Below are 18,638 nucleotides of genomic sequence, written 5' to 3' on the forward strand. Positions count from 1 at the left end.
CGGAACCCCCCCCCCCCCCCCTATTCCTGGATCCGCCAATGTTTAACGTTATAATAGTCTCAGTCCATAATCAGTGACCTTCCGATCTTGACCAAAAGGTACAATTCGTAATTAAATTAGTTCTAACATCCCCATTTTTTAAATTAGAACTTTTGCCATGTTCATGGTATTTCTGTATTGAATTTAACATGTAAATGAAGTAAATAAAAAAAACCAATGAAGACAGTCCTCTGAGATTTACCACTCAAATTGTTAAAATATTAACTAAGTGATACCAATGATGCTAAAATATTTATAAAATCATAGCAATTTCAAAGTTTAATTAGCCCAGTCATTGCTAATTTTTTTAATTTTATTATTACTACGGTAACCACAATATTTTCTGAGAATATTTTTCTCATACTCGTTAAGGTGTACTGAACCTTCAAGTTTGTATATATTCCTTATTTTAAGGATGTAACTTTAGATCACTTTAAGAGCAAAATTTCCTCAAAAGTAATCTTATCTTAAATCCGGAAGTTCAAATTGTGTCCGTAAACGAGAATATTTTACTCTATCCGAATACCAACTTTCACTTTCGCAAAAGCATCGTGCGAATAATTGCACCCATGTAGGTAAGGATGTCAAGAGTCACTTTAATAAAAATTAAAAAAAGGAGAAGGAAACATAAAGTGTACGCCATTATATGTAACGGCTAGAAGACGAAGTTAAACTGTTTTAAAAATAGGTTGCTCAAGCCTCATGTCAAGGAAGAATTACAAGTCAAAATTATGCCCATATTATATATTTAAAGCATAAACTAATTTATTGTTGATGAGTTTATAATGCTAATAAAATATTTGTACTTGTACTCATATAATTTTATATGGCACAACAACACTATAAGTTCTTTAAAATAGCACACGGCTGTTCTGGTACAATATGTATACCAGTAAAATGAGACATGGCACTGGCAGGTTAGGGGTTACTTAGGGCATCAGGAAGGCATATTTAGAAGCATTTAATCTTTTCTTAAATACTGACAATCTGCTTGAGATGTGCTTTTATCGTCCTTCCCTATGCCTATATCACCTGCTCTGTCGCTAATTCTCGTATCAAGGCTTCAATATATACAAGACCAGGCATTAACAGCGACGTCACAATGTGAGACATTTTGTGAGAGGAGAAGTTATCAGCGACATCACAATGCGAGAGGAAACCGTTAACGTTAACAAGCTTGCTTTCTTCAAGCGTAAAACTGTCTTAGGAAGAGGGAAAAAGACCAGTAATAGAACGATAAACTTCGTATAGATGTCATCTGCTCGTCATAACGTGAAACTTGCCAAAAAGGTTCACATTGTGGCTCGCTTCTAATATTTTACGATATCAATGTGTAGAAAACCCGATAATCTATACATATAGATATTTAGAATATATTGCCTGAAAGGATATCTACCTATTGAATATTTGATTTCTTTTACTTTTTTTTTACTGCATATTTGACGCATAATACTTTAATGTGTTATGCTGTTAAATTGCAGATGAAAGCACCTTTCCAAAATTAAGAGTAGATTTAAAGTATTGGTCATTATTTATTATTGCTTAGTTACCTCATTATAAACTGCTATATATAAACATGATAAAGCTAATGTATATACAATATACATGTACATTGTATATATATCTGCACACCTATAGAATTGAACTTAGCAACAGCTTTTTTAGGCATGAGGGATTGATGATCATTATGCAATTGAATTATCCTCTCAGTCTGTCTTAAATTGATTGCACTGTTGTGCAAAAAAAAAAAAATACATATCAGTTAACTGCTAGTAGACTGTTATTATTTATGTATTATTGTCATTTTATTTATTTTCTTTTATTAAATCTTTTAACATCCGAATCAGACTTCTCTTGAACTGAATTTTAATGTGCATATTGTTATGCGTTTACTTTTCTACATTGGTTAGAGGTATAGGGAGGGGGGTTGAGATCTCATAAACATGTTTAACCCCGCCACAATTTTGCACCTGTCCCAAGTCAGGAGCCTCTTGCCTTTGTTAGTCTTGTATGATTTTTGTCGAGCCTTCAACTTTAGTCTAAAGCGAGACTAAGCGATCCTACATTCCGGCGTCGTCGTCGGCTGCGTCCACAAATATTCACTCTGTGGTTAAAGTTTTTGAAATTGTAATAACTTTCTTAAACTATACTGAATTTCTACCAAACTTGGACAGAAGCTTGTTTATGATCATAAGAAAGTATCCAGAAGTAAATTTTGTAAAAATAAAATTCCATTTTTTCCGTATTTTACTTATACATTTGTAAATGGACTTAGTTTTTCTGCGAGGAAACATTACATTCACTCTGGTTAAAGTTTTTAAAATATTAATAACTTTCATACACTATCCTTGATTTGTACCAAACTTGGACAGAAGCTTGTTTATGATCATAAGATAGTATCAAGAAGAAAATTTTGTAAAAATAAATTTCGACTTTTCCGTATTTTACTTATAAATGGACTTAGTTTTTTTGCCAGAAACAAAACATTCACTCTGTGGTTTAAATTTTTAAAATTTTCATAATGTTCTTAAACTAACCTGGATTTCTACCAAACTTAGACAAAAGCTTGTTTCTGATCATAAGATATTATTCAGAAGTAAATTTTGTAAAAAAAAAATTCTCTTTTTCCGTATTTTACTTATAAATGGACTTAGTTTTTCTTCCAGTTAACATTACATACAGTCTGCAGTTAAAGTTTATAAAACATTTATTAGATTCATAAACTATCCTGGATTTTTTTACCAAACTTGGAAGCTTCTTTCAATCAAAAGACAGTATTGAGAGGGAAATTTTTATTGATGTTTTTCCTCATTTTTGTTGAGTCTGCGATTAACAGCAAAAGTAGGCGAGACACTGGGTTCCGTGGAACCCTTACAAATTTTTAATTTTACTTTCTTGTGTATAATTCGGAGTTTAGTATGACATCCATTATCACTGTACTAGTAAACATATTTTTAGGGACCAGCTGAAGGACACCTACGGGTGCGGGAATTCTCGCTACATTGAAGACCCATTGGTGGCCTTCAGCTGTTGTCTGCTCTATGGTCGGGTTGTTGTGGCTTTGACACATTCCCCATTTCCTTTCTCAATTTTATGTCATGTTGTCAACATATATTTGTTCTGCCCAACAGAAGTTCCAATGGAAACTTTGTTATAATATATAATATCTATTCCTGTAGATATATATGTATCAGATATCAGAATGTGAGTTTTTAGCTCACCTGTCCCGAAGGGACAAGTGAGCTTATGCCATCACTTGGCGTCCGTCGTCGTCCGTCGTCTGTCGTCGTAAACTATTTCAAGAATCTTCTCCTCTGAAACTACTGGGCCAAATACTTTCAAACTTTAACTGTATCCGAAGTTTTGATCTATCAACAAACATGGTCGCCATTGCTAAAAATAGAACATAGGGGTCAAATGCAGTTTTTGGCTTATAACTCAAAAACCAAAGCATTTAGAGCAAATCTGACAAGGGGTAATATTGTTTATCAGGTCAAGATCTATCTGCCCTGAAATTTTCAGATGAATCAGACAACCCATTGTTAGGTTGCTGCCCCTGAATTGGTAATTTTAAGGAAATTTTGCTGTTTTTGGTTATTATCTTGAATATTATTATAGATAGAGATAAACTGTAAACAGGAATAATGTTCAGCAAAGTAAGATTTACAAATAAGTCAACATGACGGAAATGGTCAGTTGACCCCTTTAGGAGTTATTGCCCTTTATAGTCAATTTTTAACCATTTTTCGTAAATCTTAGTAATCTTTTACAAAAATCTTCTCCTCTGAAACTACTGGGCCAAATACTTCCAAACTTTAATTGAATGTTCCTTAGGGTATCTAGTTTGTAAATTGTATCCGAAGTTATGATCTATCAACAAACATGGTCGCCATTGCTAAAAATAGAACATAGGGGTCAAATGCAGTTTTTGGCTTATAACTCAAAAACCAAAGCATTTAGAGCAAATCTGACGTTGGGTAATATTGTTTATCAGGTCAAGATCTATCTGCCCTGAAATTTTCAGATGAATCAGACAACCTGTTGTTGGGTTGCTGCCCCTGAATTGATAATTTTAAGGAAATTTTGCTGTTTTTGTTTATTATCTTGAATATAATTATAGATAGAAATAAACTGTAAACAGCAATAATGTTCAGCAAAGTAAGATCTTCAATTAAGTCAATTTGACCAAAATTGTCAATTGACCCCTTAAGGAGTTATTGCCCTTTAAAGACTTTTTTCACAATTTGTTCATCATGTTGACTTACTTCAAAAAATCTTCTCCTTTGAAACTGCTGTATCAATTTCAGCCAAACTTAGGCTAAATGAGTTTCAGAGTATCTAGTATAAATTTTATATTTTATTTCCTTGTATGTCAAGAAACATAGCTCCTATGGCTAAAATAGAACATAGGAGAAAATGATTATTTTTTTTGGCTTTTGAAGAAAATAGGACGATCCAAAAAAATTTAAATAAATTGAAAAGCCAAAATAATCATTGATGAGAGATTTAACCAAAAGAATTAAGGTGAGCGATTCAGGCTCTTGAGAGCCTCTTGTTTATTATTGCGATACTCACTCAATTGCATTATTAAAATTAATAAAAACCTCACAATAATTTCTGAATTTATAGTACTTTAAAATATTTGTCTCAAGTGTTTAGTTATTTGTAGTTAGTAATTATTTGTTGATTTTATATTCCGAACCTTCAGTCAACAGTTTCAATACCTCACCAATTTAAGCACAATGAAGGAAAATATAATACACCCATTTCAATCCCATTCTCATTTTACAAATTTAGGTACTTGTACATGGCATCATTACTAATGACTTACAAATCCAGTTTCTGTTTCGATTTAGTTAAATCATTCTGTCAAGAAGCTGCATGCAAGGCCCATTCTTGTTGCCCCAAAACATCTAATTTTAATTTTAAAAGATATAAAAAAGAAAATGTGGTATAATTGCGAATGAAACAACTCTTTACAAGAGACCAAATGACACCAAAATTAATAACTATAAGTCACTGTATGGCATTCAACAATGAGCAAAACTGATATCACATAGTAAGCTATAAAGGGCCTTGAAATGACAAATGTAAAACAATTCAAACAAGAAAACAAACAACCTAATAAATGTTAAAAAAAAATGAACGAAAACAAAGATCATTTATTTTGGCCATTTATTTTGGCGGACACCCCAAGATCAATTGACTTAGGCTTGGTTTTGGGAACTTCATCCAAATGTTTTTGTGGCAGAAGTTTGAGGAGATTTTATCCCATTTTTCAGATAGTTCAACTTTTTTTTAATCTGACAAAAACATTCAGTCAATATTTTACATAGATGATTGATACATTATCTGCTGCCTCATGTTTAATCAATCAAAACTAAAGTTTTCAAGAGTACATTTTGTACTTGGACATGTTTGAATCATTGTTAGTTAACATTCAATATTAATACCAGTATTCATTGAACAATATTGAAGCAATTTAACCTATTAAAAAATAATTTTATTGAAATTTCAGGATTTTTGTGCTGTAGACAACTATAGAAGATTGAGCCCACAAAACATTGACTTTCTCTTAAAAGTAGGATCCTGAATCGGCAGAAAAACAAAAATGTCAGACCCAGAAGCTGACAACTGTCAAGATATACTACAGATGAGTAAAGGAGAAACAGATTTTACTGGTCTCCCAACTAACAAAACTACTGGGGATGATGCTCAAACATTGGAAACACAAATTCAAAAGAATATCACTAATTTGGAAGAAGTAAAAAATGATAATGAATTGTTCTATGATACTAAGAGTAATTTAGACTCAACTGGTAATTCCAAAGAGTACAAAGGTAATGGCACTTATTCAAAATTTCAATGTCATGAGATCAAAGAACCAAATGATGAAATGATTAAAGAAAGTTTAGTTTGTGGACTTTGTCAACAATATTTACAGGATCCAAAATTACTGCCATGTTTGCACACATTTTGTTTGAACTGCTTAGAGAAACTGTGTCTTCCAGAAGAAGAAAATGAAACAAATAAAGATGCAGTACTAGTTGAAGTGTCTGCTGCAGACGGAGTAAATGGAAATAAAGATGATATTACAGAGGTCTTGTCGTGTGAGCAAACCATGACTGACAAGGTAGATAACTCTGAACACAATAAAAAAAATAAAAAAGACAAAGACAAAACCACTTCAGTTTTAGCTCCAAAAGCACCCAATTGTCCAACATGCAAGGAAATCTTTGAAATTCCTGCAAAGGGCTTGGAGGAATTAATTTCCAATACAGTCTTTTCAAACATGATTAAGATCAGGGAGAAGTTAAATCAAACAAAACAGTGTGAAATTTGTAAACTTAGAAATGTCGTTGAAGAAGCCACTGCCTTCTGTAAAGATTGCAGTGATATGCTGTGCAAAAGCTGCTGGCAGAGTCATTCTTTTACTCGCTTTACTTTAAACCACAAGGTAGTTCCATTAGAAGAAATGAAAGACAAAGCCTTGGATGATGCCATAAGAAACAAGTCAAAACCAATGTGTTCTTTACATGAAGATGAGCTGCTGAAATACTTTTGTTCAGATTGCAAATGTCTTGTATGCCGTGAATGTATTTTGCTGCATCATCAAGGGCATTCATGTATTTTTCCATCAGTTGCAGTAGATCCAAAGAAGAAGGAAATGGAAAGCTTAATTTATGGGTTTCATGGGCGGCTTGAAAGTTTGAGGAAAGATGAACATGAGGAATACGAAAGTCAGAATGATAGGGTAGCAGTTGCTGAGAATACTGAAATTGAAAAGATCAATTCATTTTTTCAGAAACTAGTGGATGCTGTTGAGAAAGAAAGAAAATCCGTCATTTCAAATACTAAAGCTGAATTTACTAAGCTTAAAACACAAAGTAAAAACAGAATTTCATGTAGTGAAAATATAGAACAAAACATGACAAGTCTACAGCCTGCATTACATATACTAACAAGTCAAGCCAGTGATGAAGAATTTTTGCAGATAGAACCAATGTTACACAAACGACTGGTACAAATAATCAACAAAGATATCAAACCTTATCCAGTTAGTTGGTATTCTCTGCCAGTGGCTGATTTAGTCAGTTCATTGAAAATTTCATGTACACAGGACCAAAATATAGACCTGTCATTGTTCAAAGTAACTGGACCAAAACAAAAATTTGAACCTGCTGAATCTATACCAATTGAAAGTTCCTATGATGAGTTAGTTGAAATGAGAAAGATTAAAAGGTTAAATTCTCAGCCTTTGAATGTTGAAGAGATTTCAAGTCCAGCTTCATCTGAAAGTAAACCTAAAGATAGTACTTTGAAAAAGAAGAATTTTGTGGATGCAACAGTATGGTCGCTTCTTTCAGGAAACAGTGTTGGAAAAGAAGATCATGATTTAGAAAGTGACAGTGGATCATCAGACTCTTCATGGGTTGATACATCCTCACTGACATCAGATAACCAAAATCCATCAGTGAATAAGAAAAAGAAGAGCAGGGGAAAAAGGGGAGGCAAGAAAGCTAAAGGAGAACGACAGAAAGTGGATGTATTACAAAATATGGCCCAAACTACTTTCCCAAAGAATAAAGGAATTGTCAATGAACCCTTAAAGGGACTCAAAAATAGTCCTCAAACAACGTCTATAGTTTTTGGCAACCCTACAAGTATGTATGGGCTTATGAATAATCCTGCTCAGAACATGCCACTCTCCCAGCCTACCTATAGGTATCCTACAACAGTTCCAATTCCAGTAAATGTGCCACAAGTGTATGGGTCTGTGCCTAATTTGTATACACCAGGACAAGGTGGTTTCCAGTCCCTGAGGCCTTCTTTAATGATGCAAAAAAGCCCCAAACAACAGAAAGAAAGCAGAAGCAGTTCTGGTTCATCAGAAGATAAATCAGTATCATCAACCAGTCCTGCAGCAGCTGCCATTGTGAAACCAAGTAAAGTTATTTCTTTGCAGCCAAAATGGCGACTGGATACAAAGCTTAGTTCTGATATCCATGAACCAAAGCTTAGAAGTGTTTATTGTCTCCAAAGCACCAGTGTTATTGTTTCTGATGTCAAAAATTCTAAGGTCAAGTTATTTACAACAAAAGGAGAATTTATCAAATGTTTTGATCTGAAAAATGTCAACCAAGCAATTTTTACTGCAAACTTATTGATTTATAGTGTAAAAAATCAAATTTGTGCCAAAAAAGAGAATGGGACAGATATGAATCCACTAATTTTCAACAACACTCCTTTTAATTGTTTGGTAGCTTGGGCTCCCAAAAATACCATTCTTGTATCAACCGGAGTAAAAATACGCCAGTATACATGTAAGGTAGATGAAAACAGGGGAAATTTTATAAAGACTTCAGATATTGGAATAGGCAGCTGTCAGATTCAACAGATAGTTGATTTGAGATGTGATCAACAAGGCAAGAAGATTGTGATTGTTGATGGAATTTCAAAGTCTGTGAGTGTTTTGGATATCGAAGGAAACCTGATGGGTAAGTTTTAAGGGGGACGTAAAGGGGGGTATCTGCATGGAAGAACACGAAGTAGAATGGCCATTTCTCCGATGAATGAACAATTCAAAAATTCTTGCACATTGATCTTTTTACCAATTTCATGAAACACAGTGAATAACGAACCTTTTTTCACAACTGCAAGTGAAATAAAAATGGCAAATCATGTTGGCAAAAATAACCCTTTACCACCCTCTTCTAAGCTATAAATTTTGAACATAAATAAAAGATATTTGCCATGCTTTAACTGGTACATTTTTCAGCTTACTTGGATCAAAGAGCTATTACCATGATAACTCTGCATCCATTGGCTATTGTAATTGTCTGTCAGCCTTTGCTATTTTAGATTTAGATCTTCTCTTAGACTACAAGGAGTATTTGAACAATTTAACCACATTTTGTATAAAAAAAAAAAAAAAAAATTTGTGACACTAAACATGCTGTAAGATTGTCTTTATTTAAAACATTTAAAAATGAAACATTTCTGTACTGCAATTTTCTTAGACTTCATAATGGCTTTACTTCTGGGTTCATTTCCTGTCAAGAAAAAATTGAAATTATTTCAAAATATTTCTTTTCTGACACATTTTCCATAAATATTCTTATCCAATACAAAGTAATTTCACTTAAATATATAGAGCATGGTTTGGTGTTTTAAATTAATATTACAATCCTGTGGATTTATTAATTTTTGTGGGTACCAATTTTTGTGGACTGATTAAAATTTATACATTTTCATGGTTATTTGAATTCGTGGTTTTGCCAAACTCTGCATACAACCCTTTAGAAAATGTGCAGTTCGTTGAACATTTGAATTCATGGTTCACATGTATCCACAAAATCCATGAAAATTGTATCCAACGAATAATTATTTATCCACAGTAGCTGATAAAGGAGTAGGTCCGGTAAGGGCCGATTTTGGCCTCAAATTTCAGGTTCATCTAACGAAAGTTTTTTGACACTTTTTAAACACTTAAGTGTCTATTTCAATTGATTCGATTAGTTTATGTGAAAGATTTTAACTGATTTAGTCATTAAAAACGCTCTGTTTTAAGCTTAAATATGAAAAATCTATCAAATATGCCAAAAAACGTCACTTTTCAGATGGTTTTGTCAAAAATGAATGTGGCCGCATCCGTGTTCATCCTCAACTTTTATATTTGTTTTGTATTATCTTTTAATACAACTTACATTTCAATATTATGAATGAACACGAATGCGGCCACTTTCATTTTAGACGGAAACCGTCTAAAAATTGACCAAAATGCTGAAATTTTGAAGATTTCAGCAATTTAGCATGACTTAATGATGCTAGAACGCGATATTTGTGCATTGTATCGTCAAAAACAGCTCATATTTATGTAGCAGAAGCATTTTACTTTCCAAATTATAGGTTAAAGATTACATTTTCACAATTTTGCTATATTTTGGGGCCAAAAAGGGGTCTTAGTGAACCTACTCCTTTGTTTGACCGATATCCGATTAGATGGAGTCTATTTCTACTGTATATTCATTACTTTGTCCCTTAATTTTGTATGATAATTTTGTATTTAGTACTGTCTCTTTCCATTTGTATTAGAATTTGTATTATTTTTTAGGGACTTACAAGGAAGACAGTCCTGGTTGGAATCCAACTTCTGCCTGTTTTGACAAGAAGGGTTTGGTCTTTGTCACAGATGGTGGAGGAAATCGTCTCATATATCTATCAGTCACTGCACAGTTTATGCAGCAATGGGATACTTGTCCTACTATCAACAAACCATCATATGTTGCTACACATCCTTTACAACCTTTGTATCTTATAGGCCATGACAGATATGTCCATGTCTATGATTATTCATATCTTTAGATGTTCCAACTTTCCCCAGGGGTTAGGGTAACAAGTTTTGTCATCAGAAAGTATTATGGTTACCTGTTAGGATTTCAGTTGATTATGGATCCAAAAATAGGATGACATTTTTTTTTAAATATGGTACATTTGGAAGTAAAATATGAAATGTATTTTGTTGCCATTACCATATCTTCCTTTCAGAATAGTTATTTTATCTCTGAAGTAGTTAGACTTTCAATGAATTTTATTTCAAAGATTAACATCAGAAAAATAAGACCCTCAAATTATCATTTATGTGTTATGTCCCTTAGAAAGGTAAATTATATTAAAAATCAAATTAAACTGAAGATCAGTTAACCATGATTTGAGCTTAAAAAAAAATACTATAGGTACATAAATCCCCATTCCACAATTTGCTTTATTTGTTTCTATTATTGTTTTTTCTATATTTTCAATCAAATATTTGTATATAATTAACTATAACAATTTAAAGGTTGTTTAGCGAAACCCTACGATGAATATAAATTGATCCCTATTCCAAAATGTAGCTACATTTCTCATTTGTTCATTGATTACATTTTTGTTATTTTCTTTAATTATAATATTTATATCTATCAGTTTCTAGAATGTAATGTCTATAATTATCAAGAACAAGGAATTTAAACATAAAATCCATTTTACATGCAATGATATGGTTAAGTGTATGAATCTCTCTGAAATTATACCACAAGTTTCCATACCCTGAAGGGATGGTTAGTTATGACTTTGGGGGGTTATGGCTCAAAATGTTTTGGAATTAGGGGCAAAAAAAGGGGGGGAACTAGTTTTTTCTGGTCAATGGACAATTTAAAAGCAGTGTATTGGAGGTAATTCAAAAACAGTTAACATACAATGTTTGGTATGTTCGGATTTACCTCCTTCACACTCTACATGTAAATAATGTAAAAAGAAATTTCACGTTTTGGACTTATGCAAAAAAAGGGTGGTGGTACATGTAGTAGTTTTCAATTTTTTTTTCAAAATTTCTCAAATTCAATTTTAGAAAAGTTTGAAGAAGAAATCTTTGATTGCACAATATTGCATAATAGATTTGTAAGATCTTGACTTTTGTTTTGTGACAGAAACTCATATTTATATGTCAAAAATTTGATCACAATCCAAATTCAGAGCTGTATCAAGCTTGAATGTTGTGTCCATACTTGCCCCAACTGTTCAGGGTTGGACCTCTGCGGTCGTTTAAAGCTGCGCCCCGGGAGCAACTGGTTCCATTTTGGCTTGCTGTATAGAAATGAGGGAAAAGCTAATTCAATCTACTATATAATTCAAAAGGCAAGATTTTCTCAAATTTGTTAATTTTTTATTAATTTTTTTTACATATAAAGGTTGATAATGCAAGGTTATTTTATTATCGCTCTGCAATAAGAGTACATGATCTATGTAGATATTTGTGAAGATATTATATATATTTGATTATATAGCTACCATCTGCCATTATTATTTAACATCTGATTTTTTTTTCTTGAAAATGATCTTAAGTTTATCATGTTTATGAGTACCATTCCTCCACAAATGAAGCAACTTCCAATGGTGTTGCTTTATCAATTCATCACAGTATGGATATCACCATTTGCTATTTCATTCATAATTGGTGTTGCAATACAAATTGTAATGTGTAATATAACTTATTATATATCCTGAATGTAGGTTTGTCATTGTGCATGTAAAATTAGATAGTTAAACTTTGTTGCTTGTCCATTGATGTTATTCTTGTTGCATTCTGAATAATTATTTTTTCGTAGGTAGGAAGAAAATAAATTATATATATATGGTGTGTACAAGTTGTGAACAGATTTTTTTGTACAAATTATCAGTGTTTTATGAACTGCTTAACACAAATAGATGATGCAAGCACAGTCAGTCTTTTGTTTCATATATTTTTGTCATATTTTCAAAACTACATGATACAGTCTAATACTGGGCATTGGTACAAAAATCATTATAAGACCACAAAAAGACTTTTTATGGATATGATTTTGGTATAAGGAGAAAAACAAAATTTGAATTTAAACAATTCAGTTGTCTTTATTTTCAGTTTTTAGACACAGAGAATGGCAGCAAATGTTAGGTTGAAGTATATAAATTTGAATACGAAACATTAAACTGATACATTTAAGAAGACAAACCTTTATCACCTGGTGCAAGGAGGTATGTGTAAAAAAACTTATCCACGAAATAAACGAAATTAAATCCCCCACGAAAATTTGTGCTTTTACAGTATATATTTTGTTTCATTACACTGCAGATATGTATTGATGGTTTGAAATAAGTGATTTTATCATTTTACAGTCTGCTTTAGAGAACCAATATGGTTGTGGTGTGATAAGTTTTAAATTTAAGGTCAGGCTTTTGGGATTAACTGGGCGAAAGGAGGGGCACTTGCTATATACAAGGAGATAGGACATGCTGCTGGGATAGGTAAACTTTTCCAGCTTAAAATGATGAGGTCAATAATGTTTTCATTACTTGTTTTATGAAAAGCACTGTAACTTTTTATGGTGTTATGGCTGTGTTTTTATCCACAAATTTTCTCTTTTTTGACTCTGGTATTCCACTTCTCCAACACACCACACATGAAACCCAACCAATATGGGAAAAGGTTACATTTTTACCAATGCATTATATGAAAAGGTCAACATTTTTAATATCTAAATTATATGAAAGGGTAGGGTAACAGAACTCCAGTGGCACACCCTATCAATATATTATTGAAGTACAGCCCCCTCCCCGACCTCGAGGGAATTAATTTCTAGCGAAGGATTGGTCCACTTATTAATTGAATGTAAGGGCTAGTATACGAAGGAAAATTGTAAAGATTATAGGGTTATGGCAAAAGGTATAAGATATTTTTTGATTGAGGGTAGGATTATTGCAATAGCTACAGGTTAATGGAAATGCATAAATGGTAGAATGGTCTTGGTCATTAAAGTTAAATCAAATTTATTATGGTTATTAAATATTGATATAAATTAATGATGAAATAAATATTATGTGATTGTTCCAAGGTTAGGAACTTAGTGTTTATAATTAATGCTTTTTGATTATAAATATCTATTTGAATTTTTGTTGTTGATTTAAAATAATTTCTGTTGAAATAAATTGATTATTGTGGTTTTTTTTTGCAATTTACCTATCTGCCTTACTTATTTGCTTTCATCTGTATAGCATCACTATTTGATTTCAAATTTGAAGGACTATTTTGTTGTGTCCAAAGGACCAACACCTGTAATCAGTTCACAGTAATATACTAACACTTTTATGTCACCATACAGCCTTCAACAATGAGCATAACCTATACTGAATATTAATATGTTTAAAAAACGCTAGTTCATGTATGTAAAAATAAAACAGTTCTGCTGAAAAAACCAAAGACTTGATTAATATACAACAAATAAGAGCCATAAACAGACAACAATAGAAATCAGGTTCCATGATTAGAACAGGCATAACACTAGAACAGTGAAAAAAGACACCACCAAATTAATCTGTGCTGTTGGTAATAAGCATTGTGTAAAAGTTTCATCACATTTGAATTAGTCAAAAGTAAAGTTATAATTTATAAAGGTACCTAACTTGAGTATGCTGAAACCTGACACCACTCAAATTGGAACTTGATCTATTGTTGGTGGTAATAAGGATTGTGTACAAGTTTCACAGCAGTTGTTTAAGGCATAGTAATATTTGAGTGTGGCAAAAGCACTATTTCAACGATTTTCCATTTATAAAGAGACACAACTCAAGAACATAAATGACGACACCTAAATCCCAAAATGATCTGATTGGTGATAATAAGCATTTGTAAGCGTCAATATTTTGCCGAGGCAAACAAAAGTTATAGAATAAAAAACCAAATTTGGGATGTACAGAAATACAAGGGATATCTTGTACCTCCCTGCCACTAGGTGTACAATGGCATGCTGAAAGTTTTATTCAAATTCTATTAAGGAGAAGGGAGCAATAGACACAATAATCACCACACCTAGTATCCAGATTATATTAATACATAATTATTAGAAAATGAGTTTGAATTGAAAATCACTGAGGTTGTGGGTTCAGATCACACACGTGGCAGGTGTGCTAGACTTCAATCTTAGGATTTTCAGAACCTCCAAGCATTCAGGCTTTCTCGACCAATAAATCACCATGAAATAGAACAGTAGTATTGAAAGTGACATTCAACGCCAAGCAATGAATAAATTGACCTAATCTTAAAATTTATCATGTAAACCAAGCATAAGTTTCAAAGTCAATTGACCATAAAGGAGATGCTGGACCAGAAATTAGATGAGTGAATTCATATACAACTGCATACAAAATATATTTTTCAAGCATGAGTGGATCATCTTAAACTGATCTAAGCACAAATTACAATCATTCCATACAACAAATATAGTTAACCTATTAATAATGGTATCCAAAGACAGAGCAACTTAGGAAAGTTGTACATTGACAAATGAACCACATATGAGGTCATGGTACGATAAAGCAGACGGATCTGTACACCTTGCAATCATTCCATACACCAAATAGTTTATTTTTTTGCTTTGAGTATTTGATAAACAGAAAAAACATGTAAATTTTACATTGACCTATGAAATATGAAACTTAGGTCAAGGTCAGATGAATCCTGCCAATCAGACATATTTCAGGCCTTTCATAGCTAAATAAGCAGTCAGGGGACTTAATTAAACAAGTGATTTTCTAAATCACTGATTCAAGTAACATTATTTCCATAAAGGTTGGAAGTTGGAGTTGTCTTTCTTTAATAATCACCTATTTAAGTAGTACAAATTAATCACTAGAAGAAGTGATTTAATATTAGTGTAGCTTTAAATATAGAATACTAATGATCCAGGGACTAATTATGTTTCTAAACTTATCAGAACCAACATCTGTGTTGTCTAGGATGACCAGGTCATTTCAGGTGATGACCTTGTACTGAATCTAGGATAATGACATAAAAATCACTTGTTTAAGTATCAGACCTCAATTTCCTTCCCAAAAACACTTCTTTAAGTTTAAGTATCATTCTTTTAATAACCCCTACTAATTTCAACACCCCCGAACAGTGAAATTTTTATCTCGAACAGTAGAATTTTATTACATAATCTGAAAGATGAAACCTTGAACTTCACAGGAAAAATACTCCCACTGCTGTGAAAAATCTTTTAAGAAAGTATCAGTTTATTATGTAAAGCCATTATTATAGCATTTTTTCAACTAAAATAGAATTTTTAGGTAAATGATAGCATCAAAGGCATAAACCTTGCTACTTAAAAGAAGCAAAAAGTTCATATTTTTTAATTTTACTAATTAAAAGATGTTATTTAAACCTATGTGTTTAAAATTTTGAAAAAACTACAAAATCCCAATTTGTGACAAAACCTCGAATTTGCTACTAAATAATTGATTTAAAAATCACTTATTTCAGTAAGTCCCCTGACTGATAAGAGGTATGGGTTTTGCTCATTGTTGAAGGAGGTTTGGTGACTTATAGATGTTAATTGGTCATTTGGTCTCTGGTGGAGTTATTTCATAGGCAATCATACCACATCTACTTTTTTATGTTGCAATCATTATATACACCAAATACAGTCTAGTATTTGCAAACTACATCAATGAACCATAAAAATGAGATCAAGTTCAGATGAAACCTGCCAGTCAGACATGTACATGTTAAAATCATTCCATACACCAAATATAGTTGACCTGCTGCTTATAGTATCTGAGATATGGACTGTACCACATACACTTAACCAACATCACTGGTCCATGAAATGAGATTCAGGTCATTTGAGCCATGTCTGACAGACATGCCATATACCAAATATTATGCTGCTACCTATATATCTTAAGAGCATGTTTTGTTCATCTAGGTCAATGTGCATCTTCTACAATGGATACTCTCCATCTTTGTTGACTACAATATAATGCATGACAAAAAACTTGTTGTGTTACTTGCATTTTACCCTTATGTTCTATTTTGAGCCAAGTCAGCCATCTTGGATGGCTGGCAGGGTCATCCAACACATTCTTAAACTAGATTCCCTAATGGTGATTTGTTTGGATCAGTAGTTTCAGAGGAGATTTTTGTAATCTTAAGTTAATGATGACTGACACCAAGTGATGACAAAAGTTCACTTGGCCCTTGAGGCCAGGTGACATACATACAGACATATGGAGGAATAGAAAATGTAGCAAAGGGGGCTTAAACTAGAGGCTCTAAAGAGCCTGTGTCGCTCACCTTGGTCTATGTGCATATTAAACAAAGGACACAAATGGATTCATGACAAAATTGTATTTTGGTGATGGTGATGTGTTTGAAGTTCTTACTTTACTGAACGATTTTGCTTCTTACAATTATATCTATAATGAACTTTGCCCATTAGTAACAGAGAACTATATTTGGTAAAAATTTACATATATTTACCAAATTAATGAAAATTGTTAAAAATTGACTATAAAGGGCAATAACTCCTTAAGGGGTCAATTGACCATTTAGGTCATGTTGACTTATTTGTAGATCTTACTTTGCTGAACATTATTGCTGTTTACAGTTTATCGCTATCTATAATAGTATTCAAGATAACCAAAAACGGCAAAATTTCTTTAAAAATTACCAATTGGAGGGCAGCAACCCAACAACCAGTTGTCCAATTCATCTGAAAAATTCAGGGCAGATAGATATTGACTTGATTAACAATTTAACTTCTTGTCAGATTTGCTCTAGATGCTTTGAATTCATAGTTATAAGCCAAAAACTGCATTTTACCCCTATGTTCTATTTTTAGCCGTGGCGGCCATCTTGGTTGAATGGCCAGGTCATCGGACACATTTTTCAAACTAGATACCCCAAAGATGATTGTGGCCTAGTAGTTTCAGTGGAGATTTTGTAAAAGATTACTTAGATTTATGAAAAATGGTTAAAGATTGACTATAAAGGGCAATAACTCCTAAAGGGGTCAACTGACCATTTTGGTCATGTTGACTTATTTGTAGATCTTACTTTGCTGAACATTATTGCTGTTTACAATTTATCTCTATCTATAATAATATTCAAGATAATAACCAAAAACAGCAAAATTTCCTCAAAATTACCAATTCAGGGGCAGCAACCCAACAACCGATTGACCGATTCATCTGAAAATTTCAGGGCAGATAGATCTTGACCTGATAAACATTTTTATCCCGGCAGATTTCCTCAAAATGCTTTGGTTTTTGAGTTATAAGCCAAAAACTGCATTTTACCCCTATGTTCTATTTTTAGCGGTGGCGGCCATCTTGGTTGGTTGACCAGGTCACGCCACACATTTTTTAAACTAGATACCCCAAAGATGATTGTGGCCAAGTTTGGATTAATTTGGCCCAGTAGTTTCAGAGGAGAAGATTTTTGTAAAAGATTAATTTAATTTATGAAAAATGGTTAAAATTGACTATAAAGGGCAATAACTCCTAAACGGGTCAACTGACCATTTTGGTCATGTTGACTTATTTGTAGATCTTACTTTGCTGAACATTATTGCTGTTTACAGTTTATCTCTATCTATAATAATATTCAAGATAATAACCAAAAACAGCAAAATTTCCTCAAAATTACCAATTCAGGGGCAGCAACCCAACAACCGATTGACTGATTCATCTGAAAATTTCAGGGCAGATAGATCTTGACCTGATAAACATTTTTATCCCGTCAGATTTCCTCAAAATGCTTTGGTTTTTGAGTTATAAGCCAAAAACTGCATTTTACCCCTTTGTTCTATTTTTAGCTGTGGCGGCCATCTTGGTTGGTTGACCAGGTCACGCCACACATTTTTTAAACTAGATACCCCAAAGATGATTGTGGCCAAGTTTGGATTAATTTGGCCCAGTAGTTTCAGAGGAGAAGATTTTTGTAAAAGATTACTTTAATTAATGAAAAATGGTTAAAAATTGACTATAAAGGGCAATAACTCCTAAATGGGTCAACTGACCATTTTGGTCATGTTGACTTATTTGTAGATCTTACTTTGCTGAACATTATTGCTGTTTACAGTTTATCTCTATCTATAATAATATTCAAGATAATAACCAAAAACAGCAAAATTTCCTCAAAATTACCAATTCAGGGGCAGCAACCCAACAACCGATTGACCGATTCATCTGAAAATTACAGGGCAGATAGATCTTGACCTGATAAACATTTTTACCCCATGTCA

At 32.7% G+C, this 18,638-nt stretch overlaps 1 protein-coding gene across 2 annotated transcripts; it reads left to right on the forward strand.

Annotated features, from left to right (window-relative positions):
• Nucleotides 1-535: 535 nt before the first annotated feature.
• Nucleotides 536-13,555, forward strand: LOC139514352 (uncharacterized). Of its 2 annotated transcripts, none has more exons than XM_071303467.1 (3): nt 536-614; nt 5,558-8,537; nt 10,154-13,555. In XM_071303467.1, the coding sequence occupies exons 2-3, from the start codon at nt 5,651-5,653 to the stop codon at nt 10,402-10,404; spliced, it is 3,138 nt and encodes a 1,045-aa protein (XP_071159568.1). In that variant the 5' UTR covers nt 536-614; nt 5,558-5,650; the 3' UTR covers nt 10,405-13,555. The 2 variants fall into 2 exon arrangements, with proteins under 2 accessions (XP_071159568.1, XP_071159576.1); XM_071303475.1 differs by having other exon boundaries at nt 546-610.
• Nucleotides 13,556-18,638: the final 5,083 nt, after the last annotated feature.

This window comes from Mytilus edulis, chromosome 1 (assembly GCF_963676685.1).
Source record: "Mytilus edulis chromosome 1, xbMytEdul2.2, whole genome shotgun sequence".
NCBI lineage: Eukaryota > Metazoa > Mollusca > Bivalvia > Mytilida > Mytilidae > Mytilus > Mytilus edulis.

Coding starts and splice junctions, on each gene's coding strand:
- LOC139514352 (XM_071303467.1), top strand. CDS start 5,651: ATGTCAGACCCAGAAGCTGACAACTGTCAAGATATACTACAGATGAGT. Junction 8,538..10,153: donor TATCGAAGGAAACCTGATGG/GTAAGTTTTAAG, acceptor ATTATTTTTTAG/GGACTTACAAGGAAGACAGT.